This window comes from Carassius gibelio, chromosome B20 (assembly GCF_023724105.1).
Source record: "Carassius gibelio isolate Cgi1373 ecotype wild population from Czech Republic chromosome B20, carGib1.2-hapl.c, whole genome shotgun sequence".
Classification (NCBI taxonomy): Eukaryota; Metazoa; Chordata; class Actinopteri; order Cypriniformes; family Cyprinidae; genus Carassius; species Carassius gibelio.
Window position 1 is genome coordinate 11,624,444 of NC_068415.1, and position 25,858 is coordinate 11,650,301.

General features: G+C 37.4%; 1 protein-coding gene across 3 annotated transcripts in view; it reads left to right on the top strand.

Moving 5' to 3' along the window:
• The window catches only part of ryr3 (ryanodine receptor 3), a 75,101-nt gene that overhangs the window by 49,000 nt on the left and 243 nt on the right, over positions 1 to 25,858 (top strand). For 2 of the 3 annotated variants that reach the window (XM_052586371.1, XM_052586373.1), the window contains 53 exons: positions 652 to 815; positions 911 to 989; positions 1,086 to 1,175; positions 1,284 to 1,430; positions 1,528 to 1,587; positions 1,700 to 1,775; positions 1,868 to 1,991; positions 2,240 to 2,355; positions 2,441 to 2,508; positions 2,621 to 2,742; positions 3,035 to 3,084; positions 3,183 to 3,243; positions 3,337 to 3,575; positions 4,224 to 4,305; positions 4,401 to 4,531; positions 4,882 to 5,199; positions 5,294 to 5,534; positions 5,707 to 5,794; positions 5,889 to 5,981; positions 6,143 to 6,313; positions 6,387 to 6,446; positions 7,074 to 7,208; positions 8,206 to 8,318; positions 9,049 to 9,145; positions 12,461 to 12,573; positions 12,651 to 12,702; positions 12,813 to 12,872; positions 12,984 to 13,083; positions 13,165 to 13,244; positions 13,339 to 13,415; positions 13,500 to 13,573; positions 15,459 to 15,476; positions 16,171 to 16,251; positions 16,501 to 16,589; positions 16,706 to 16,834; positions 16,921 to 17,025; positions 17,099 to 17,180; positions 17,265 to 18,565; positions 19,199 to 19,242; positions 19,319 to 19,484; positions 19,587 to 19,673; positions 19,798 to 19,995; positions 20,091 to 20,221; positions 20,616 to 20,658; positions 20,739 to 20,866; positions 20,945 to 21,005; positions 21,084 to 21,230; positions 21,325 to 21,459; positions 22,307 to 22,463; positions 22,588 to 22,652; positions 22,736 to 22,836; positions 22,963 to 23,014; positions 25,035 to 25,858. The exon at positions 25,035 to 25,858 is cut by the window's right edge and continues 243 nt beyond it. In XM_052586371.1, coding sequence (XP_052442331.1) covers positions 652 to 815; positions 911 to 989; positions 1,086 to 1,175; positions 1,284 to 1,430; positions 1,528 to 1,587; positions 1,700 to 1,775; positions 1,868 to 1,991; positions 2,240 to 2,355; positions 2,441 to 2,508; positions 2,621 to 2,742; positions 3,035 to 3,084; positions 3,183 to 3,243; positions 3,337 to 3,575; positions 4,224 to 4,305; positions 4,401 to 4,531; positions 4,882 to 5,199; positions 5,294 to 5,534; positions 5,707 to 5,794; positions 5,889 to 5,981; positions 6,143 to 6,313; positions 6,387 to 6,446; positions 7,074 to 7,208; positions 8,206 to 8,318; positions 9,049 to 9,145; positions 12,461 to 12,573; positions 12,651 to 12,702; positions 12,813 to 12,872; positions 12,984 to 13,083; positions 13,165 to 13,244; positions 13,339 to 13,415; positions 13,500 to 13,573; positions 15,459 to 15,476; positions 16,171 to 16,251; positions 16,501 to 16,589; positions 16,706 to 16,834; positions 16,921 to 17,025; positions 17,099 to 17,180; positions 17,265 to 18,565; positions 19,199 to 19,242; positions 19,319 to 19,484; positions 19,587 to 19,673; positions 19,798 to 19,995; positions 20,091 to 20,221; positions 20,616 to 20,658; positions 20,739 to 20,866; positions 20,945 to 21,005; positions 21,084 to 21,230; positions 21,325 to 21,459; positions 22,307 to 22,463; positions 22,588 to 22,652; positions 22,736 to 22,836; positions 22,963 to 23,014; positions 25,035 to 25,130 — 6,897 coding nt within the window. In that variant the 3' untranslated portion in view covers positions 25,131 to 25,858. The remainder of the gene's footprint in view (positions 1 to 651; positions 816 to 910; positions 990 to 1,085; positions 1,176 to 1,283; positions 1,431 to 1,527; positions 1,588 to 1,699; positions 1,776 to 1,867; positions 1,992 to 2,239; positions 2,356 to 2,440; positions 2,509 to 2,620; positions 2,743 to 3,034; positions 3,085 to 3,182; positions 3,244 to 3,336; positions 3,576 to 4,223; positions 4,306 to 4,400; positions 4,532 to 4,881; positions 5,200 to 5,293; positions 5,535 to 5,706; positions 5,795 to 5,888; positions 5,982 to 6,142; positions 6,314 to 6,386; positions 6,447 to 7,073; positions 7,209 to 8,205; positions 8,319 to 9,048; positions 9,146 to 12,460; positions 12,574 to 12,650; positions 12,703 to 12,812; positions 12,873 to 12,983; positions 13,084 to 13,164; positions 13,245 to 13,338; positions 13,416 to 13,499; positions 13,574 to 15,458; positions 15,477 to 16,170; positions 16,252 to 16,500; positions 16,590 to 16,705; positions 16,835 to 16,920; positions 17,026 to 17,098; positions 17,181 to 17,264; positions 18,566 to 19,198; positions 19,243 to 19,318; positions 19,485 to 19,586; positions 19,674 to 19,797; positions 19,996 to 20,090; positions 20,222 to 20,615; positions 20,659 to 20,738; positions 20,867 to 20,944; positions 21,006 to 21,083; positions 21,231 to 21,324; positions 21,460 to 22,306; positions 22,464 to 22,587; positions 22,653 to 22,735; positions 22,837 to 22,962; positions 23,015 to 25,034) is intronic. The other variant, XM_052586372.1, reaches the window with a different exon arrangement.

The window sequence follows — 25,858 nt, forward strand, 5'->3', positions numbered from 1 at the left end:
GTATTCAAATTAACAGTTGTTTTTTATGCGAATAAGTAAAGCTGTTACTTTACCCAAAAATGTTAATGATTTTTGTCTTTGTTTATTCACCCTCATGCCATTTCAAACCTGTATGACTTTCTTTTTAGAGATTGCTCTGTTTTTATTTATTTATTTTTTTTGTGCACACATCAGTGGTCACCAAAGTTGTTTTGTTACCAACAATTTTCAACATATCTTTTGTGTTCCACAGAAGAAAGAAAGTAATACCGGTTTAGAAAGACACAAAGGTTCCATAGAGTTTACATGTTTGGGTTGACAGAAAATTTTTATATTTACTGCAAAAGCCCCCACATTAAGATCATTCGAAAAATATATTATTAAATATTATTAAATTCTATTGTTGTGACACAAACATTCATAGAATAGACTAGGAAGTCTGCAAAAGTCTGCATTTTGGTAAAAATGGTAGGAAAATCCCTTACTATAGAAATAATGTATGATTAAAGGGGCATGATTATTTCACTTCATTAATAATCAGATTATTTTTATACATTTTATTTTTATGTATATGAACAATATTTAAATAAGAACGTATTTTAATGATTAAAACACCAAACTGAAAGCACCACTATAAACTGTACAAACCTGACTCCATTGTCTGTTTCACAGAAATATGATGCAGAGCTTTTCAAAATGGCCATGCCTTGTCTGAGTGCCATCGCTGGTGCCATACCACCTGATTATGTCGACTCCAGCCCAGGTTCCACATTAGTTAAGCAGGCCTCTATGGATGCACAAGGCAACTTCGACCCCCAGCCTATTAACACTGCAAAGTAAGTACCACTGAAATGCTGGCCATGAAACCACATGTAGAAATCCTTTCATTTGACCTTTCAGTGGACTTCACAATACAATCTTTGTCTTTTAGCATCTCGCTGCCTGAAAAGCTAGACTACATAGCAAGCAAGTTTGCTGAGCATTCCCATGAGAAATGGTCCTCTGAGAAGGTTAGACATTGTTAAAACTCATCCAATTAATCTTGATCTATTCTTCTGTTGAATTAGACAAAGCGTGACTGCTTGTTTTATCTTGTATGGTGATAGATCGCTCTTGGCTGGAGTGCGGGAGATAAAGTAGACGACAAAGCTAAAACTCATCCACTTCTGAAAGCGTACAAAGCATTGAGTGAAAAGGTACGCATAAAACCGGATCACATTCTTCCGTATTGATTTTTGTCTCAAACACAAATGCCAGTTTCAAAGGATGATTTTTCATCTCTTTAAATGTGTCGCTTTGCACAGGAAAGGGAGACTTACCGCTATCCTGTGAAAGAGACTCTGAAGAGCATGTTGGCAATGGGATGGAACATTGAGAGGACCAAAGAAGGAGAGGCCATGTTCCAGCAAAGGGAAACAGAAAAACAGCGCAAGAAATCAGAGTCCTCTCAGGTAATGTTCGACAGCAGGAAGGTGTTTCATTCTCTGTAGTGTCTGTCAACAAATCAAAGCATTTAGCACATTTTGTTGCCTCTTCTCCACTTTACAGGGTGAGTTTAGTCCAGCTCCACAAGATTTGGAAAATGTTATTCTATCAAGAGAACTACAGGTATGTGTGAATCGAATTGTTACAAACAATGCATATTTTGGATATTGAAGTGTTACCCATATTTCATATATCGTGTATTAAATCTGCATTTTCATTGAAATCATTTCAACAGGCAATGGTTGAAACAGTTGCAGAAAATTACCACAACATTTGGGCAAAGAAGAAGAAAAAGGAACTTGACAGTAAAGGTGAAGCTTTTTTATTATTATTTTTTTTATTTGGCTCAATCCTGTCCTAGCTGTCCCAGATGCATTGACTCACTGTGTGTTGTCAACAAAAGGAGGAGGAAGTCATCCATTGTTGGTACCATACGACACACTGACAGCAAAAGAGAAGTACAGAGATCGAGAGAAGGCCCAAGAACTCTTTAAATTCCTGCAGGTCAATGGATATGCCATCAGCAGGTCAGTGTTCTCTTAAAAATATATTAGAAATTGTAATAATAATAATAATAGTGCTTCAATGTTTGTACCTTGTGTTATATATTATGTTTGACTTTCAGGAATTTATTGCTACTTTTGTATTACAAACAATTATGGTACTTTGTTGATTTCCAGGCTGGGTCTTGTAACAAATCCAGAACCACTGTACTACAGGATGTTTGCATTAGTATGTGATCTCTTTATTAACATGTTTTCCTGTGCATACGCAGGGGTCTGAAGGACATGGAGCAGGATTCCTCTTCTATGGAAAAGAGGATTGCCTATAAGTTCCTCAAGAGGCTCTTGAATTATGTAGATTCTGCACAGGAGTTTATCGCCCATCTTGGTGAGAAAAAATCATGAATATAACAGATTGATGGAAGTATAACATATCAAGCTGAACATTTGTTTTCTCTGCATAACTTTTTCAGAGGCTTTGGCTACCAGTGGGAAGACAGAAAAATCTCCCCATGATCAAGAGATCAAGTTCTTTGCTAAGGTAGTGTTCAGTTTTCAAGCAAACACTTTCTTACGCAGAAATGTAATATTCCACGGAAGTTAAAGGCCATATTTTTATAAAGTTATTTTTTTATTGATTGCTTACAATGCAGGTGCTGCTTCCCCTCATAGACCTATACTTCAAAAACCACTGCTTGTACTTCCTGTCATCTCCCAGTATCAACCTGAGCAGCAGTGGCTATGCATCTAACAAAGAGAAGGAGATGATCACCAGGTGCTGCCAAATTATCCACATTATATAAATGCATTCTGAAAAAATTTAATAATACTTAATGTGTTAACTTTCAACATAGAATAGTCTAAACATATTTATCCAGGATGTGTCAGAATCCCTATCCCTTCAGTGTATATACAGAATTCAGTGCGGACATTTCAACTTTTCATAAGGTGGCACCTACATTTTAAAAGGAGCCATCAAGCTTGGAGTTGTCCGATATTTGTTTGCATATTCGGATGCAAGGATTGTTTTATGTACATTCATGCTAACTTGAATCATTCTTCCTTAGTCTATTCTGTAAGCTGGCAGCCCTTGTCAGACATAGAATATCACTCTTTGGTAAGACTTCTCAAGAGTATTTAAATGCTTTTTATAACTGAGCTTCATTTTGCTTGACGAATGTCATTCCACCGCTTTAAGACTCTCTGTTCTTTCAGGAAGTGACTCCACCACCATGGTGAGCTGCTTACACATCCTGTCACGCTCACTGGACTTCAGGTAGTGAGAAAATCTCAGTGCAGCCTGAATCATTGACCAGCTAACGGTGGTTAATGCTTCAGTCGTTTTAAAATGATTCTGTTATGACTGTAGGACTGTGATGAAGTCTGGCTCAGAGCTGGTGAAGGCTGGTGTCAGGACGTTCTTTGATAATGCAGCAGAAGACCTAGAGAAGACACTGGAGAACTTGAAGCTGGGGAAGTTGGGTCAGTCCCGCACCCAGATGAAGGGCGTTACCCAGATCATCAGCTACACCTCAGCGGCCCTGCTGCCCATCCTGACGGTTCTCTTTCAGCATATCACCCAACACCAGTTCGGAGCAGAGCTGCTATGTGAGTCAGATGTTCTTTGACCTACAGTATGATGTTTGTTTTCATGAGTCGATTCTTAAAACATCTCATAATGAGAAACTTGTATGTAAAAAAAAGTAAAACAGAATCATTAAATTGAGAAACTTCTTCATTAAAATTAAACGTTTTTTTTTTTTTCACAATTACTTAACATTACAAGTTATTATTAAAAGAAAGTCTTGGATTAATATGAGATACTAAGTCATAAATGTCCTCAGTATTAATTATGGGAAAGATACCTGTATGCTTAGTTATTAATGTGAGAAAACAATCTCAATTTAATGAGATGCTAAGCAATAATTACAAGGAAGTTTTTCATTATGCTGACTTCCAGAATTATATTTTTTTTTTCCAGAATTTATATTTATTACTGAACTGCCACATAAATGGGATAAACAGGCAACAGGGAAACAGTAATTCTCAAAGAGAATTAATTAAAAAGTTTGTGTAAGCACACGTTTTGCAAGAGTTACTTTTTTCAATGTATTTGAATCCAAATTATCTCATATTTTCTTGAAAAGCACTAAAATAATATTTAATGTTAAGAACCAGAATCATTAGGAGATGGATCCCCATGCCTACTTCCATATGCCATATATTTCTCAAAAGAATTGCATTTGTTTGTTTCAGTGGATGACATTCAGCTGTCCTGTTACCGCATCCTGACCAGCCTCTACTCTTTGGGCACTGGCAAGAACCTCTATGTGGAAAAGTACAAAAAAAAAAACTTCATTTCTGAGGGAACTTTTGTTTTTTTCTCTGTCTGTTTCTTTATGAAACTGAGACGATTATGTTGGGTTTTTACAGACAGCTTCCAGTGCTGGGTGAATGTTTATCCACACTGGTTGGAGCCATGCCTGTTGCCTTCCTGGAACCCCACCTAAATATGCACAACCCTCAATCTGTCTTCAACACCAAGACACCAAGAGAACGAGCTAGTGAGTATATTTGGCAGGATCGGAGACTATTTGAAATCTTCTGGTGTTCGGTGAGAAACCATATAATGAAAATATGGTTCATTTGCAGCCAATCATAATAAGCAGATTGATATTTTGGTGACAGTGGCATTCTTTTTAACCCTCTCAAGGCAGGCGTTGCAGATTTGCAACAGTAAAGTAACTAAAAACCTTATTACTCCAGATACATATTTTATAAATCTGGAGTACTAAAAACTTTACTATGGGTTACTAAATTTACTAAGTTACTAAAACTTAATTTGAGCCTGAGAGGGTTAAAGGAAAAACATAATTTATTAAATTCACTGCCTTAATACTGAATCATTTTACAGTTTTGAGCATGCCAGACACTGTGGATGAGATGTGTCCTGAGATGCCTCATCTGGACGGCCTGATGAAGGACATTGGCGACATTTCTGAATCTGGAGCACGCTACACAGAGATGCCACAGGTCATTGAGGTCATGCTGCCCATGTTGTGTAACTATCTGTCTTATTGGTGGGCAAAAGGCCCAGAAAACTCCCCAGCTGATACCAATTGCTGCACAACTGTCACATCTGAGCATCTCAGCCTAATCCTGGGCAATATCCTTAAGATTCTCAACAACAACCTTGGAATTGAAAATGCCCCTTGGATGAAAAGACTTGCAGGTGAGGGAGAACATGAACTGATAGTGATTAGCATGCTTTGATACAGGATGATTGCAATGCCTTCTCAAATATCTCTAAACTCTCTTCTATGTAGTATATAGCCAGCCTATCATTAGCAAGGCTAGCCCAGATCTTCTTAGGATGCACTTCCTGCCCACACTGGAGAAACTGAAGAAGAAAACCGTGAAGGTAGTGGCTGAAGAGGAGCTGCTGAGGGCTGAAAGCAGGGCAGACACTCAGGAAGCTGAACTGCAGATTCTGGATGAGTTTGCTGTTCTCTGCAGGGATCTGTATGCCTTCTATCCAATGCTCATTCGTTATGTGGACAACAACAGGTATTACACCGCGACCTGAGAGGATACTGCTAAACAATTTTGATGGCAACTAAAAATACTTAACCTAGTACATATGAAACCATTAAAGTTTAATTGCTGCTAAAAAGTGGTACAATCTACAGAGATAAGTTAATTGCACTTTTGTTCATAAGTTAATTTGACTTTTGACTAGATCCAAATGGCTGAAGCAACCAGATTCCGATTCAACTGAACTTTTCAAAATGGTGTCAGAGATTTTCATCCTTTGGTGTAAATCTCACGTAAGTTCTCCGTTTGTCTCCATCCAATATTTTCAAGAATTTGCAATTATTTCAAGATTTCCAAAGCTTACTTCTGCTCTTTGTTCATTTTCAGAACTTTAAAAGGGAAGAGCAAAATTTTGTGGTGCAAAATGAAATTAACAACCTGGCGTTCCTCACTGGAGACAGTAAGACGAAGATGTCAAAGGTAAGTGTGACATTAAGTAATTGCTAGCTATAAGTAATTGGACCCAAAAGCTCTGAGCTAAAGAGGAAATATCTTCCTTGTTAATGAAAACAAACAAACAAAAAATTAGAAGAGCTACAGCCATGTGTTTTATGTGTGATATATTGCTTTGTAAAAACCAGTCTGGAGGTCAGGACCAAGAGAGAAGAGGAAAAAGGAGAAGAGGAGAGTTGTACTCCATCCAGACTTCCCTTATCGTAGCAGCTCACAAGAAGATGCTGCCCATTGGTCTGAACATGTGCACTCCTGGAGACCAGGAGCTCATTTCCCTTGCCAAGATCCGTTACAGTCTGGTGAGTGTGATCCTTAATTATGCTTTATTGGAGATCTACAGATCAAACCTCTAACAATTTCTCTGTTTAACAGAAAGACACAGATGATGAGGTTAAGGATTACCTGAGGAAGAACCTCCATCTTCAGGAGAAGGTCTGGAGAAACAAATCATAATGCTGAAGTATTAGCATACCTGACAACAATCCCGTTTTTCCCGGGAGTCTCCTGTATTTCAGTCACCCGTTTCCATCTCCCACACCCTTCCAGCTTTGTTTGAAACTCCCATAATTTGCGTTGCCCAAACCTCGTTATATGAAGGATCACATCAATATATTATCCCAAGGTTGTCTAGTTGATATTTTCGCAGGTAGCATATGTGAGAATCAAGCGAAATGGGAGGAGAAGACTTGGGTTGTGCCCGGTCTCAAAAAAAAAGAAGTCTATGCATGACCTGGTGTTTTATTCGTATCTGAAATGGAGCGCTAAACACTCTCACGCTGCTTATGTTTCAGTCATAATCGGTTTACATATGGTTTATGTCTGTTTTTCAAGTAAATCCAGGTAAAAAAAAAATATCTGAATGATGCAGAGCATTTATAACAGTAACCTATAGAAACTAAACAATATATTTTCTGCCTTATTCTGTGATAAAAAAAACATGGAGTATATAAACAAATCAATCCACTTAAAATAGATAAGAAAAAAAAACTTACAATTAGACCAAAAAAATGAGATTTTGCCATCCAGGTATGCTTATTGGTGTTACTTGTCCCATCGTAGTCAGCAGATCCAGCAGTGCAGTGGCAGGTGAATCTCTACAAAGATGTTGTGGTGAAGAGTGAGGGACCTCCAGACCCAGAGCATAACGTGGAGAGAGTTCAGGCCATCTCCGCTGCTGTCTACCACCTTGATCAGGTACAGCAGGCATAAAAATGAAATCCACTCATGATATTTAATCTCATTCCTCATCTGCCCACACTGTGTCAGCAAACGTATTAATTGGTTAACACTTCACAGTAAAGTCCATTTTGTTAACTTTTGGTATCATGAACTAATAATGAGCAACACTTTTAAAATATGTATTAATCTTGGTTAATGTTCATTTTTACATATATGTTTTAAACATTTTATTTAGGGCTAAGAAAATCATTAATTTATGTGATTAATATTTGTACACATTAAAGATAATTAATGCAGTATAATTTTTTTCACTTTTTTTCTCCACATCCTTTGGCTAGCATTACAGTATATGATCACGTTATCTGTGTTGTCTTCATGTTTTAGGTTCACAAAAAAAAAATAATAATAAAAATATTTATATATAAAAATTTATAAAAAAATATATTATGACTTTTAAAAGTTATAATATTTTTAATGTTCTGTAATTGGTAATAAATGAAAAATAAAATCTATATAATATGCCTGTAATTCATAGTTAGACCTAGTTTGTAAAAGTATGCCATTAAACAAGTATATTTTTTATATTTGTAATATATTTAATATATCCATTATTTATAATACTGAATTTATGTTGTTTCTACATTAGTTTGGAGATTCATTGTGAAAATATATTTATAATTACAAATCTTAATGTAATCCTATTTTATCAAGATTAATCACATAATAACTTTTTTTTTTCAAATTAATAAACACCTAGATTAATAGGTGTTTATGTACCCTTGATTAATACAGATGTTTATTGTTAGTCGATGATACCTGATGATACCTGACCACTACTTTTGATAAAATCACAAATTGTGACTTTATCAACCCAGAGATGTTACAGTATCTTGATCAGTCTTGTACTGCCTATTTTTTTCTTCAACTGCGAGTAGACGAAAACATTTTACTTTATAACACTAGCAAATAAAACCTTTATTTGTATTAAATTGTACATATATTTAACTCTCAGGTTGAACTGCCGCTGAGGAACAAGAAGATGGTGTTTCAAAAGCTGCTGTCAAAGCAAAGAAAGCGTGCCGTGGTGGCCTGTTTCCGCATGGCACCACTCTACAACTTACCAAGGTATGTCCATGGAAGCCTTTAAATTAGAATTACAGCTTTGCAATATTCATTCACAGCATTCAGCTTTAAATTATACTGACTCAATAGGAACTTCTGAAAGTTTCCTTGATAGCTATTCCTTCCTTCCTAATGCACCTGAATGCATTCTATACTCCCTCTATCCTGTTTAAATGTGCTGCAAAGTGTTTTACTTGGTGCTTTTCCGTGCTCCTTTCTTCCTCCTCCTAAAATCTGTCCCTCTCTGTTGTCTCCATAACACACTTCAGATACAAAAATAATAATTACTTCCTGAATGGCTATCGGTACGTTTGGCTGGAAAAGGTGTACCATACCTCCAGCTTTGATCGTCTGTTCTCCATGCTAACGGTAATGTCAGACTAAGAGAACTCATGATCCCAACCTCCTCGTCCTCGTCCTCCTCTTCCATTCTCCAAGCTAAGGGCTGAGCACAAGCATACAGTTAGCGCCACCACTCTGAATGGTCACCTTCGGTTTTTTCAGTGTCTCTTTGCTTTTATGTAGCGACGGGATGTTTCAGGGTGGGTAGAAGGTTCTTGACCTTAAGAGTTCTTTGTGCAGCAGTGATCATTTGAATGGTAGCTTTCATGGACTTCCTCATTAAGGTGACCAGTCAGATGAGGTCATGGAATGTACATCTTCCTCTCACACCACAGAATGCACCTCCTTCCTTCATCTTCCTTTTAACCTCCCTCTCCCCCCCACTCTTCAGGCATCGCTCAATTAACCTCTTCCTCAGTGGGTATCAGAGACTTTGGATAGAGACAGAGGAGTACTCCTTTGAGGAGAAGCTAGTGCAGGACCTGGCAGTAAGTACCGGGCTGGCATCAGCGCTGCCCCGTGTGCTGTGTGTGCCCGCTGGTGCCTTCTCGGCGGCTGAATGCACTGTGGCCAGCACCGTGCCCGCTAAGGTGCGGGAGCACGTCTCTGCCCGCCTCATGTACTCATCCTGGCCTGTGTTCAGCTCTGCTGGTTACGTGACACACTACCGACCGAGGCACAGCAGCCAAGGCATGCATGACTTTCGGCTGAGCCTCAGTTCCCGCCATCTCACTAGAAAAGCAGTTCGTTTCGGCGCAGCTGTGGTAAGAGGAGCAGACGTTTCCCGCGACGCTCTGCTTTGTTCTTTGGGTGTCGTCTTTCTTTCGTAAGTCTCGTTTGTTGTGCAAGTCAGTGGCATGTTCACCTCATGAGATCATGTGTCGGCTGAAGTTCAGTCTGCGGTGTAAATCGACCCATTTGATTTGCACCTCCTAATTAAGAATATATTCAATAACGCGAAGGAATTATTTTGAGTCGTGATTAAATATTTAATTGACTGGAATAAATTCTTACTGTTATTGTTATTAATGGTAAACACTGATAATTTGGCACTCATTCACATCTTGTGAGGACACGCATTTATTAATATTTGTTTAATAATGAAAAAATCTGTTTTCAATCAGTGTTTATTTAGTTGACGAATAATATTCGTCATAATGTTAGCCAATAAAAAAAAATCACTGACAACAACGAGACTACAACGAACTGAAACTCTTTTTAAATTACAAAAACTATGAAGAAAATATATTGACATTTTCGTCAATGAATAAAAACGTGAATGAATCGGCTGCGTGGTTCATGTGTACGTTAGATGCGTACATATGAACCGGCAGGACATAAGCTAAAATACACTTGCTGCATGTTTCATAAAATGTTCAAAATGTCAATATGTGGGAGTACGAGAAGAGTAGATATATAGATAAATCTGACGACGCAAGAGAGAACTCAATTAGATTCAGTTTTCTGCGTGCAGACACTGATACAAAAACAGAAAGTTCGTTTCAAAGCACGCGAGTACTCTTTCGCATTGCATGAATTACACACAAAATTATATCGAATTGTCCATTTGACGATTATTCGTGTAAGTGAACATAGACAGTAGGGAGAAAGTGTATTAGGGAATTGCATCCATGCAAGGGACAGCAGCCTAATTTAGTAAAAAAAAAAACTTTAGTAGCCCTAAAGATTAATCTAAATGTATTTATAGAAATAAATATGTCTGCTTGAAAGAATGAAAAATAGGGTAAACAAGTTGCTATAAAGAATGTATAATTAGCCTATATAACCATTGGTATCTCATTAAAACAAAGACCATGCTCTTGTTCTATATGAGAAGTGTCTTTATTTAATTTTATTAATAAATGTATTTATTAATAAATTTATTTTATTTATTTTATTTATTCAACATAAAGGCATGTTGTGTGTCACAGCAGTTAAATCTGTGTCTATTATGATAAAACCTTAATATCAAAACTATACAATGAGAAATCCTTAATATATGCATTACACTGCAACTAAATCCATTAGATTAAGCTGACTAAATTTACTTTAGATTTAGTCAACTGAAATGACTTATGATATTTAGTTGACTAAACTAGACTAAAACTAAAAACAATTCAGGTGACTAAAATATGACTAAAACTAAATGGCATTTTAGTCAAAAGACTATTACTAAAACTAAATCAAAATTTGCTCTCAAAATGAATACTGTTTTCAGTCATATGTAACACTTAACACACACTGCAAAGCCATTTTCCATTTGTCTCCATGTGATTTTGCATGTTGATCCTGAGCTGGTCATTGGTCTCTGTGTAATTCTGGAGTATCTGATCAGACTCCAGTGACCATGCTCAGGCCACTTTCATCCCAACAAGTGTTTCTCAGCTGAGGCCCAGTGGACATCCAAGATCTTCCAATGTGATTTGAAGGTGTTTATGTTACAAAAATGGAAAACCGATGTGACTGGGGTACTTGAAACATTGATTCCAGGTGTCCTGATTGGATAGGCAATGTCATTTATTTTGTTAAATTTCCTAAACCCCAACAAAACAGAGCAAAAATGTCCCTAAGCATTCAATCCCAATCCCAATGAAGACATAATTTTCTTGTTGCCATACTTTCATTAAGTTACCATTTTTAATCTGCTCAAGCAGAACGTTTATGTCATCTTGCACTTCAGCAAGGTGTCTCTGGCTAAAACTAATGTTAAAGTTAGTGACTCCATGCTAACGTACACACCTAAATAGCTCACTGTTCTCATGTCATGTACAGTGTAGTTAAGGCAAAAATACATAAATAAAGTGTGCAACAGTAACTAAGGGGGGTGGGGCATACCGATAGGTCAGTTTTGAAGCAAAATCTGATCCAAGATGAAAGATTAGATTTAAAGTGGCTTCACTGGGCCTGAACAGGAGAAACTGATCTTGATTACATTTAAGTGTGTCTTTGTGTAAAATAACTGCATGCCTAACTCAAATCCAGAGCCTCTTGCTGCAAGATCAGGAAGCAAACTATTGGAGTCATGCTGCTGAAAATGACTGGAATGAAACTAAATTGCATAAAGTGACAAATGTGTTTATTTCAAATGTTTATTGTCATATCAGGGAGAAATAGCTTTTAGTGTTTTATTAAGGTTTTTTGGTGTATGTCATGTAATGGCTAAAACTGAAGAAGTTAGAAGTTGGGCTGTGCACCATTGAGAATTGAGAATTTAGCTCCTAAATTTGAAGTGAAGTCGAATTAAACTGAATGAGTTCAAAGAAATTTTGAATACATTTCATGTTTTCAGTATGAATTACACAAGTTATTATTACATTCAACATATGAGGTATGCTCTATTTTCCAGACTGCTATAATTTGATCTGCTATTAATATTTTGCAGTATCGTTGGCAACTGTTGAATTTATTTGTCTTGCAATTCAGTAGTTTCCTTTACTCGTAGTTCCAAGTCATCATCCTATGGGACATGGCCAACAGAATTCAAATTTACACTTAAATGAAATGGAGCCAATTCTTAAATTCTGAATTGAGCCCAGCCCTGGTAATAAGGTAGATGAGCATGGTTTGAGTGAAAAGGTGATTGCAATGTCAGAGTGTGTTTGTGCATCATCATTTGGTTTAGAAACAAATTTAAATGACAGCAGTCATAGAAACTAAGGTCTATAAAATCATACTTCTGATTATAGCACAAAAAAATAAAAAATATTCTGGGGGACAAATAGAGTTAGAAAGAAAAAGAAAGCTGGTGATTAATGGATTGCGGAAAAATTCAGTTTTTATAACTTCTGTGGCTCTTCCTGCAGAAAACTCCCATGAATGTGGTAGAGGAAGAAGAGGAAGAAGAAGCCGAAGTTCAGCCAGACCCTCTTAATCAGCTCATCCTTCACTTCAGTCACAATGCTCTGACGGAGAGAAGGTGACATTTCAATATACAAGTACATAGAAGTAAATACTTATTCAATAATAGATAAACAACTCCTTTTCTTTTTGTAGTTTTCTAGAAGAGGATCCTCTCTACATTGCATATGCTGACATGATGGCAAAGGTCAGTGCTGTATATTTAATTAAATGAATGCTTTATTTATATTAATCGTTCTTAATTTCTATTGTAAATGTTTTAAAGAGTTTCAGTTGAATCAATATTTTAATTTACAGAGCTGTGCCGAGAATGAGGAAGAAGAAGAGGAAGAGGAGGGAAAAGAGAAAACTTTTGAGGTATTCAAATCCTGGATTTTAATTAAAGGAGCGAAGAAAATGAAGTAGCGCATATGATGTTGAATGGACTGTAAGCAGTGTAAATTTCAACACTTTTGTTGTCTTTCACAGGAAAAAGAAATGGAGAAGCAGAAGATTCTGTACCAGCAGGCCAGACTTCATGCCCGAGGGGCTGCTGAGATGGTGCTACAGATGATCAGTGCCAGTAAAGGTACACGTCTCCATTTCTGCCCCCTTTACTCTCTCTAAAGTCTTAATTCATTGGATTTCCTAAAACAGCATTTGCTTGCAGGCCGACTTGGTCCTATGGTGACTGGCACCCTTAAACTGGGCATTTCTATCCTAAATGGAGGCAACGTTCTTGTCCAGCAGGTAAAGCTCTGTAAAACTGACTGAGAAACTGTTAGTATTGTCCCACAGAGGATACTGAGCTCAGAAAATGTGTTCATGCTTTATAATTCTTTAGAAAATGCTGGATTATTTGAAGGAAAAACGAGATGCGGGCTTCTTTAAAAGTTTATCTGGACTAATGATGTCTTGCAGGTGGGTGTGAACAGTTTTGCGTTTATTATCCATTTTGCCCTACAGTGATTATTAATTGACTCTGTGACTCTGTATCTCTGGCAGTGTGCTGGATTTAAATGCATTTGAAAGACAAAATAAGGCAGAAAGTCTAGGAATGGTGACTGAAGAGGGGTCAAGTAAGCCAATAAGCTTTATTCTTCTCTATCTGCACTATTAACTGAGTACTGTGGTTGATTAGTCAATGTATTTGATAAAATCTGCATTATATCTCTCCTGCCATTAGACTACAAAACACAAGTTTTGCGTTTGTATACTGTATTTGCAGAGTATATTAGCTTCTTTTTAGTACTGTACATCATTGGGAGTGGTATCAGTTTTGGCTCTTCCTTTGGCTAGCTGCCAAATGCTGCACTCTGATAACACTGTGAAGTGCACTGTTAATAATGTGTGTACAAGTATTCACTGCAACAGTGAAAGTTGCAGTATTCTCCTCATGCAGTGTCAAATGTCTATGGGATGCCATTAACATTAAATGTTTCATTGTCCAGTCATTTAAAGGGCTTCATCTTCAAAGGTGAAATGAAGGACCACGGTGGTGTGATTATGCTATGCACAACAACTTTAGAGTAAAAAAATAAAATAAAAATAAAAATAAATAAACACTATAATTAGGACACACTTCATTAATTCCCAGGAATGTAAAATATGTAAAAATGATTTGTAAAACAATATAAAAACTTCATCATCACAGGAAGGAGGAGGCGGGAACCGGCGGACATTCAAAATGAACGTTTAATTACAAAATAAACACAAAACATTGGACAGCCCCTCGCAGACGACTGTCGCGCAAAAACAAAGCAAAACACAAAATAAAGCCCAGGCCTGGTCCTCTCTCGTCCTTCACTGTCGTCGCTCCTCTTTTGTATTCTTCCGATCTCCTCCATGGGACTCGAGACCGGCGAGTGGAGCAGGTTTCGCTCATTTCCAAATCGCTCCGTTCCCTCGGCTCTCGGCACCGCCCCAACCCACTCGTCACATGAATATATGAATATTGTTACTGAAGATATTTCTGGGAGGGCTGAGGTAGATGTTTTAGGGGTTTTTCTTTATTGTTTGGTTTGCTTTTACACTAAAATAATAATACTTTTGATAAATACATTTTTGACAGGGTTGAGGTGAATGTGAGCTTTTTTCCAAGCTTTTAGTTTGCCTGATTCACCCCAAAATGGGAAAAGAATTGCTTTGGGACATAATTCTCTAGACAAGTTCCCAATCATACTGGAATCTCTCTGGATGTTTTATTTATTTATTTAACTTTTCATTAATCTGATTATAAGTACTGTAATGAGAATCATCCCATCCATATTTTATTAAAATTAAATTAGACCCAGTGGAATAAAATGTCTATGTATTATATTTGAGTATTTTATTTTTAGCCTTACTTTAATTAAAGTATTTTGAGTACATTTTTATACAACTTTATATACAGTACATTCTAATTTCTGATTTTCTTTTTTTACACTTTTGATTTTGGGGTGAAATAAAACCCAGATGAAGACAACCCAAATATATAGAAATACAACCTAGATATATTCCTGAAAGGCTTTGAGAGTTTGACCTAAAGTAATAGCTTTTATTAGCCATATTGCTGAATTGCTGAAAAGCAACAGATATTGAGTATGATACAGAACATGACTTAAACCCCTGCACTAGAAATAATACTAACACCTTCATTAACTACTGATTTTGCAGGTTGACCCTATACTCACAACTAAACAAATAAAGCCTTGTCTGATCCCAGTGAATAATCTGATGTTTATGTGTTCCACAGTATGTGGTCCTGCTTCAATTTCTTTTTGTTATGGATTGCATCTTAATAAAGACAAGAGGTCTTACATTCCATGAAACACGTCTAAACTCTGTCTACATCTGTAACTGCATGTCCATCCTCTCACTAAAAGTTCAATGACTCTTCTGATTTCTTTCTGAAATTCAGACTTTCTCCATTTGCTTATGTCTGCTTTCTTTGTATGTTTTCCATCATTTTTTACTGGACTGCAGTCAACATGAGAGAGCGGGGTAAATATAGTTTAGCTACTCATTTCCCTGGCATGTCGCAATTTCTCGAAACTTTTTCCTCTCCCTTGCCATTGGTGATATGAATGCATTACTCTTCAGGGATGGCTTGTGGAGACTAATGCATGCTGACACAGAATTAAGACAGAACTAAGAATAAAGCCAGGCTCATTTACCTAACCTAACTTTACTAAACTTTACGAATCATCTGTAGTCATACAGTTGAAAAAAAAAAAACTCAAAGATGTTCAAAGAGGTGTACACTCATCTAAAGATTATACCACAGCTACAAAATGAGCAAAGAGCTTTGCCATGTTGTGAATCTGGGGCTATTTCACAAAGCTGGTTTCTCACATGACTAACTTTCACATGGATGATTTTGTGTACAATATAATAAAACAGAATCATTCAAATCTTGTCAAGCATTTCTGTACACCGTTCTTGTGAAAGTTACCTCGCTAGCCCAGCTTCTTGAAATTTCTGTCATTTCTGTGTATTAATCGACAAGCCTTTCTTTTTACAGTCTGTTCTTGGGATGCAGTTGCGAGCCTGCAATCTAAAGCTCTTCATCCTAAGTGAAGCAAGCTCCCAAAAAATGTGCTAGTCACCTGCTTGCTTGAGACTGATGTAAATGTGTCATTTAGTTTGGCTTTAAAAATATGGCCCAGAAATAATTGCAATTCTGTCATGTTTTAAGGTTCCAAAGTACTACAAAATGATGACTTTACAAAGGATCTGTTTAGGTTTTTGCAACTTCTGTGCGAGGGGCACAATAATGGTAAGACTGAAAAATTGTGCATTTTTTCTATGCAATGCTACTTTTTTTTTTAATACTAAGTAAAAATATGAACTTATCATACTTTTAATTATATTAACATTTATTAAACACAATGTTTCGTACATTTACAGAGAAACAATGATTTGCAGGGCATTACCAATGAAACAAGAATTAAGTTTTTGCAGAAAAACTTTGATTCACTGCATATCTTTGACTATTTACTATTTACATTTGAAATGTCCTCACCAGATTTCCAAAACTTCTTGCGGACCCAGACTGGAAACACAACTACAGTCAACATCATCATTAGCACTGTGGACTACCTATTACGTCTACAGGTAACACAAACTAAATACTGTACATACAGTATGTAGACGTGCTACATAGCTTTGAATTCTCCTGAATATGCTCAACTTGAGCCCTCTGTAATGGTCAAACTTGTTCTCACCACCAGGAATCTATAAGTGATTTCTACTGGTATTACTCTGGGAAAGATATCATGGATGAGGCTGGGCAACTTAACTTCTCCAAAGCTTTGGCAGTAGCCAAACAAATCTTTAACTCACTCACTGAGTACATTCAGGTAATGCATATACTCTACACTAGTACTCTATTTTAGAATTCAGTGGATGTCTTTGCATTTCATAAGACTGTATTTTCTCATTTTAGGGCCCTTGTATAGGGAATCAGCAAAGTTTGGCACACAGCAGGTTGTGGGACGCAGTGGTTGGTTTCCTGCATGTTTTCGCCAACATGCAAATGAAACTGTCACAGGTAACCAGTCAGGCCACTGTTAATGTGCAGCAATTACCAAATAAGTTCCCTCTCAACATGTCATTTGTTTCAGGATTCAAGTCAAATCGAGCTATTGAAAGAGCTGATGGATTTGCAGAAAGATATGGTGGTCATGATGTTATCTCTATTGGAGGGTGAGAGTTCTTTTTTCTTTCAAACATAATGGAACTATTAATGGACTAGCAATGGTTAATACATCAACTGCATGCATGTTACAGGTAATGTGGTGAATGGAACTATCGGCAAGCAGATGGTTGACACATTAGTGGAGTCCTCCAGCAATGTAGAAATGATCCTCAAGTTCTTCGACATGTTCCTCAAACTGAAGGACCTCACTACATCTGATAACTTCAAAGAGTACGACCCAGATTGCAAAGGCGTTATATCCAAGAAGGAGTTCCAGAAGTCTATGGATAGCCAAAAGCAATACACACAGTCTGAGATCGAGTTTCTCCTCTCCTGTGTGGAGGCTGATGAAAATGATATGTTCAACTACAAAGAGTTTGTGGAACGCTTCCATGAACCAGCCAAGGACATCGGCTTCAACGTGGCTGTGCTTCTTACTAACCTTTCAGAACACATGCCTCACGACTCTCACCTGTCCACCTTCTTAGACCTGGCTGAAAGCGTTCTCAGTTACTTTGAGCCATACCTGGGCCGTATTGAGATCATGGGGGGTGGCAAGAGGATTGAGAGGGTTTACTTTGAAATCAGCGAGTCTAGCAGAACCCAATGGGAAAAGCCTCAGGTCAAAGAGTCCAAACGGCAATTCATCTTCGATGTGGTCAACGAAGGCGGTGAGAGTGAGAAGATGGAGTTATTTGTGAACTTCTGTGAAGACACCATCTTTGAGATGCAGTTGGCCTCTCAGATCTCTGAGCCAGACTCCGCAGAACGACCTGCAGAGGAAGAAGACGAGGAGTTGCATAGTCTGCTTGAAGGATTGTCTGAGGAGGAAGATTCTCTTGAGTCCACCTCGGCCTTCACTGCAGCCTGCGCTTCTGTGAAGAAGAGCATGTCTAATTTCCGTAAAATGTTGACGTTTAAGAGTATGAGGAAACAGTTTAAAAAATTCAGGAAACTTACCATCAGGGAAATGATCACAGGGTTCTTCTCCTTCTTCTGGATGCTCTTCACCGGGTTCTTCAAAGGCATTTTCGCCATCATCTTCGGGTTCTTTCATATTATTTGGTCCTCCATGTTTGGAGGGGGTCTTGTGGAGGGTGCTAAAAACATGAAAGTGACAGATATCTTGGGTAACATGCCGGATCCAACACAGTTTGGGATCCATGGTGATGTAATGGAAGCAGAAAAACCAGAGAGCAGCGAATTGGTGGTGTCGGCAGATATGGTGCAGATGACTGGAGCTGGTGCTGAGAAGCTGGAAGCAGATGTGGTCATGGATCTACTTAATCCAGCTGTGAAGAAAGAGGGGAAGCATGGGGCAGAACCTGGTCTGGGTGATGTCTGTGAAGTCCTGTCAGAGACTAGCGCCCCTGTTGAGAAAAAGAAGAGCCAGGTATCTACATACCTTAGTCTGTGTAGACGCCATATTGAATTTTATGTGAATGAAAAAAAGGCCTAGACTGGCTGTTTTAGGCCCTAGATCACGTCATTTTCACAACTAATATAATTCTTCTATGAAGTATTTGTGAACTGAACGTTTTTTTGAAAAGATGTTTCATCAGCTGAACAGACATGTTTTAATTCTATCCCTTAGCGCCTTGTTTTCATCTCCCTTAAAACATAAATATAATGTATTTTAGTATTTGAATCAAACATGTGACACAATGAAGTGTTTTTTTGCAATTTGTAAATTTGACAGAGTATATTGTTTTTGGTAAAACTTTCCACTTCAGACATTCTACTAACAGTAAGTAATTGTGCAACTACATGTTAACAAGCAGTTAGTAGAGTATTAGTAGACTGTCTGCTTAATATCTTCTAACACTTTGTCAACTTATTCAACTAACCCTAAACCTACCCTATCAGTCTACTCTTGGAGTTAGTAGACATGTAGTTTCAAATAATGAGATTTAGTTGATATATAGTTGACATGTAGTTAACATGTAGTTACAAAGTTACTTATAGTTAGTAGAATATCTAAAGTGGACTATCAAAATAAAGTGTAACCTTGTTTTTCACCACACAGAAAGTAACAGCAGAGAAGCCAGAATCAGAGCCAGAAAAAGCAGAGTAAGTTGACTAATTAGATGTTGTCTGATTATTTCATTATCAAAATACATATTCATACATGGCAATGTTTTTTTAGCACTGAGAATCAAGAGAAAGAAGACAAGGCTAAAGAGGAAACTCCTGAGGAACCAGCCGCAGCAAAACCAGCTCCAAAAGCCAAACGTGGCTCAACAAAAGAAGCAGCTCCAGCATTTATGGCCAGCTTCTTTGCAAGGCTTGAAGTCTACAAAGCCAAAATGCTTGTAAGAAAAGCTTCAGTCACATTTTTTATTAAACTTTGTCCAGCAGGAAACTTTGTTTGAGTGGCAATGAGAAAATGTTAACATTTATCTCTTCCTCTGTAGAACTACCTGGCTCGCAATTTCTACACCCTTCGTCTTCTGGCCTTGTTTATGGCCTTCGCCATCAACTTCATCCTGCTCTTCTACAAGGTCTTTTGCAGATAAACATTGTATTAACTTTAAATGTGCTAATGAATGTGAAGTTGACATGGAATTAATGAATAATCACCTATTTGGTCATTTGTATAATTCTAAATATTGCTGCTCTATAAAGGTGACTGGGGAATTCGATGATGAGGAAGAGGAGGGATCCTGGGGTGGTGAAGAGGAGGAAGCTGATGAAGATGAGGAAGGAATGGAATACTTCACTCTTCAGGAGAGCACTGGCTACATGGCACCCACATTGACGTTCTTGGCTTTGCTGCACACGATCGTCTCCTTACTCTGTGTCGTTGGATATTACTGCCTTAAGGTTTATACTGATTGCTATCATATGGTTTTACGAATATTTCAAAGCCAGATTCTGCACAGCAGTATTGATGTAATCTTGTTTTCTCCTCGCTGTAGGTTCCTTTAGTGGTGTTCAAGCGGGAGAAGGAGATCGCCAGGAAGCTTGAGTTTGATGGTTTGTATATTACCGAGCAGCCGTCGGATGATGACATCAAAGGACAGTGGGATCGTTTGGTTATTGCAACTCCGTAAGAAAGACTTTAGACATTCTCTTTTATTCAGTCCCTCACGCTACATTTACATTACAGTGCCAGATATTATTATACTTATTTAATATAGCACTCAACAGTTCTATATAGCAACAATAGCTCCACATACATCAGTATCACATTTTTTTAAGTCATGTTTTTGGCCTTTTTTGAATAAAAAAGATCAGCGTAAAGATCAGCGAGGAAAGCATCAGGATCGGCAAAATACCTTGAGTCGGGAATCAAACCCGGGTCAACGGAAACATTACTTATTAGTTTTCTTTCAATATCAGTTTTAACTAACCACATGCTGTTCATCATGAAGTAATTGATAAATCAATCCATCAGTTCTTCAGAGCATGATTACTTACACACTCCCTTACCGCTCTTTCAGGTCCTTCCCTAACAATTACTGGGACAAATTTGTTAAGAGGAAGGTAAGCAGAATCACACACAACTTGATGGTGCTTGTGTTCATTGGACAGTCTGCATATTTAATTTCCACTGTCCTCTTCAGGTCATCAATAAATATGGGGACTTGTACGGGGCTGAGCGCATAGCTGAACTCCTGGGTTTGGATAAGAGTGCTCTGGACTTCGATCCCACTGAAGAGGCCGTGGTGAAGGAGGCCTCCCTGCTGTCCTGGTGAGCTGACGGGACATGAAAACATCTGGTTTGAAAGAGCATTACAGCATTCAGTCATGTTTTGGTTCTTAATTGCAGGTTGAGCTCAATTGATACCAAGTACCACATGTGGAAAATGGGGGTGGTGCTGACGGACAACGTGAGTATGGTTCGGATTTGGACACATAAAGAGGAATATCCTGTATCAGGACAATAACCCTTCGTCTTTTATTTCTAGTCGTTCCTCTACCTGATCTGGTACACTATCATGTCTATTCTGGGACATTACAATAACTTCTTCTTTGCCGCTCATTTGCTGGACATTGCCATGGGCGTCAAGACACTGAGGACCATCCTCTCTTCTGTGACCCACAATGGCAAACAGGTAAGTCCTCTCCAGCTGAGGGTGACTGTAGTACAGCTTCACGCCAAGATACTTCTGATCTGATGAGGGTATCTGCTTCATCTGCTTCAAACAGCTGGTGTTGACTGTGGGCCTCCTGGCGGTTGTGGTCTACCTGTACACCGTGGTGGCTTTTAACTTCTTCCGCAAGTTCTACAACAAGAGCGAGGATGAGGACGCACCTGACATGAAGTGTGATGATATGATGACTGTGAGTTTAGCTTTTTTAATTTTGAGAAGATCCTTGAAGGACATTTACTATGTTGTTTTCCATCTGGCTGATCTGGAAGTCATCTTTGACTTATTATGACTATTGACGTTGAGGCATTATTGCAAAACACTACATTTTTCATGAACGCAGAAATGCACTATTTACCTTTAAGGACTTAATAATTTATTCAGTGAGATAATGTTGTCAGGTTATATCAAATGCTTAGGTGACCCGCATGCAATTTAATTTTTTTATTATAAAAATACCATTGATTTCTTCTCAACACTTTTAAAAATAAATTTCCAGGGAAATATTAAGAGTTGATTTTACATTTTTACTTTTATATTTTATTATTTAATAGACATATGTATTATGTTCAAACGTTTTTGGTTAGTACGTTTTTTTTTTTAAAGAAATAAATCATTGCTGCATTAAATTGATCAAAAGTGGCAGTAAAGAAAAAGCAAAATATCAGATAAATAAAAGTATTCAGCAGCACAACTGTTTTCAAAAATGATATCGAAAAATAAAATGTTACTTGATTAAATTGTCATATCAGAAGGATTTCTGAAGGCTCATGTGACACTGAAGACTGCTGAAAATTCTTAGTTGCAATCACGGATATAAATTACATTTAAAATATATTACAATTTAAATTGGTTCATTTAAATTGTAATAATATTTCAAACATTGTATCGATATCTTTTTACTGTATTTTGAACAAATAAAAGCAGCCTTGTTGAAAAAGCATTCTACAAACCTCAAACCTTGAACAGTATTGTGTATGTAATGTCCAAACTGCTTTGCTAGATCATTAAAAACTCAAACGAATCCCATGACTCCTCAGTGCTACCTGTTCCACATGTACGTGGGTGTGAGAGCTGGCGGTGGCATCGGTGACGAAATCGAGGACCCGGCCGGTGACCCGTCTGAGCTCTACCGCATTCTGTTTGACATCACCTTCTTCTTCTTCGTCATCGTCATTCTGCTGGCCATCATTCAGGGTATCCTTTATAAGCCGCACTGATCTTAAATAGCACGAAACTACCCAACTCATCAGAATCTCAGTCAATACTGTGCAGATTCAGAACACCTACATAATGGTGAATGCTTTCATTTTCAAACCAGGTTTGATCATTGATGCCTTCGGTGAGTTGAGAGACCAGCAGGAGCAGGTGAAAGAGGACATGGAGGTGAGCGCTGTCACATGTCCTCATTATAAGGTCTAAAAAGAGCACAGACTTCCATTATTTGAACTTTATTATCTTTGTTACAGACAAAATGCTTCATCTGTGGAATCGGGAATGACTATTTTGACAGAATTCCGCACGGCTTTGAGACCCATACCTTACAAGAGCACAATCTGGCCAACTATTTGTGAGTAAACACTGCATATGACATAACATAAACATCCGATATGCAAAGACAAACTTTGCATTGTTGTTATAATGCATAATTTATCGACTAAACACGTCTGAATATTCAAATATTCCTTTCTAACAGATTCTTCCTGATGTATCTTATCAACAAAGATGAGACTGAATATACTGGTCAGGTAATCTACTAATCCAATTAAGACTAGTGTCTAGTTTATTAAAATTAGTATACACTACCTTTCAAGATGTCTGGGGTCGGTAAGATTTATTGTAATATATTTTGGAAATAATTCTTTTGAGCTCACTAATAAGGCTGCATTCATTTGAGCAAAAGCACAGTTAAACAGTAATATTGTGAAATATAAATACCACTCAAAAAAGCTTTTCTATTTATATAAATTTTAAAATGAAATGTACAGTTCTGCTCATATGATTGTATATGCAGAATATGCAAAATGCTGAAAACAAAATAAAATTAGAGGGATCATAATAACTGACATTATTTTTTTTTAACAAGCTTTTGTGAACAAGCATTTAATTCCTAAAACAAAATAACTGAAATTATAAAAATGGCTCAAAAGTTTACATACCCTTGAATCTTAAAACGGTTTAATTACCTGGATGGTCCACCACTTATTAATTTAATGATAAGCTTATTCAGGACAGCACTAAATTAATTCACCATCCATCTTATTTTGTTGAAATTAGTAGCATTTTTACACATTCTGCAAGGGGTATGTAAACTTATGAGTCAAAATGTATTTCTATGGTAAAACTGAATGTTCGGCAGCCATTTCTCCAGTCTTTAGCCTCACATAATCCTTCAGAAATTATTGTGATTTTGTGCTCTAGAAACATTTCCTAGTATTATTTTTAAAAAACATTCATTGATATTTTTGTGGAAAGATTTTTCTTAAAGGTCCTGTTTTACGCGCTTTTTTGAAGCTTTGATTGTGTTTACAATGTGCAATATAACGTGTTCATGTTTCGCGTGTAAAAAAACACAGTATTTTTCACACAGTTCACCTATCTGTATACTGCTGTTTTCACTGTCACAAAAACGGGCTTAGGACTTCCTTGTTCTATGAAGCCTCTCGTTCAGAAATACGTACCGGGTTCTGAATGGGCCAGTGGTACCTGTGTTGTGATTCGACAGCAGCTGAGAGCAGGTTGCCCTCCTGGTTACGTGATTGGGCTAGAACGCACGTGCTGGAGATGTATTTATAGTCACAGGAGCGTTTTTACTGAGGAGATGCGCATGAAAACCACATTTGTTTTTTTTGCACAGCCCTAACATCTAGTTAACAAAGCTAAACAGCGTTGCCCTTTGTGTAATAAGTTACAGAAACTGTTAAACGCACCAACTTAAATAATAAAATACACTTACTAGTTGTGGTCCATAAACAACACCTTCTCCAGACAAAGAGGGAACTGCTCCATCTTTCAAGAATAATCTTTGTGCAAATCCAGCATTAAACTGATTGAGATTGAGAAAGTTGTCCTCAGCAAGCTGTCCTCAGCAAAATGAACTGCACATAGTTTTACATGTGCATTATAATTTTTGGGAACCGAGTTAAACATAAATTGTAACCATTAATCTCAAAGTACAGCGTTCCTGGGAAGCCCAAACAAAGGTGATTGGACTCTGAGATGAAAAAAAACAGCGTTTCAACAACATGGCGACAAACACAAACACAGCTCTTCCTTCTTCTCCGTCGGAGCGCAACAAGGCCACGCCCCCTGTTTGTGAATTCATGTGGGCGGTGGTTAGTCAAAAAAACAGTTTTAGTGATGTCATTACTACAGGAACTAGAGGGCTGTAGTCCAAACGGGTCGTTTTTTGTAGGCGAATTCTGTTAAATCAAATATATCGCTTGGCATTGAACTTTGAGGTTTAGAATTTTACAGATATTATTTATACTCTAACAACAACATTACACACTAACTAAAGTTTAAAACATGGAATCACGAAGAAGGGGACCTTTAAGATTAAGCTTCAAAATAACAGCTTTTTTTAATATATATATAAATTTTTTGAAAATCAAATTATAAATGTCTTTTTCTGTCATGTTCAATGGATTAAATGCATCCTCGTCTTTAAAAAAAATGTGTGATCTCAGACGTGTCTATTATAGTATACCATTATTGTATATTATTATATTTAATAAATTATGTCCTCTTATTATTATTTTATTCCAGGAGTCGTATGTTTGGAAGATGTATCAGGAGAGATGCTGGGATTTCTTCCCTGCTGGAGACTGTTTCCGGAAGCAGTACGAGGACCTGCTGGGCTAGAGGACATGTTGTCCTCAGTCCCAATATGAGAGAACCTGTATGAGCTCCTAATATCCACATGGATTTTAGGACCTTGTACTGGTTGGACACAACATCTTAACCTAGCTCTCATCATCTGCTGCTCACTAATTCATCCAATCAAAACAACCTCAATCGTTTCTTTACCAGAAATGACAGCGACATACTGAGAACTCATTGAGATCGAGCCAAAAATGTGAACTCAAATGCAACACTGCGAAGAAAAAAACAAAACATGTAGCACACATTGCCAAATTAAGACACGAAGCCATGTTTGATTAAAAAAACATGGGAAAATGCCTCATTTGCTTAACTCACAAATGCACACAAACTTGTGAGATATGTTAACATATGTATGTCTTTTGATGTTGAATGAACGTCTACACAAATATGCACAAGAATACCTTCTTAGGATTCAATGAGTGCCAAACACAATTTCTGCCTGTTTGATTTAAAAAACAAAACAAGAAAAGACTATGAAGAATGTGCAATGCCATTAAGGATGGTAACCTGACTAGTGGAATGAGCAATATAACATCATCTGCTTCAGTCCACTAGCTGTTTCTCCTACAGAAAAGTGCCTTATGACAAGAGACTATGCAAACATTTTGTTCCTGCTCATATCTTTTGCTATTTGCAGTTTAGTTTCGACTATCACTGACTGCCTCACCAGGGTTTGTAGTTCTGTAGCTTTAGTTCACGTTTGTTCA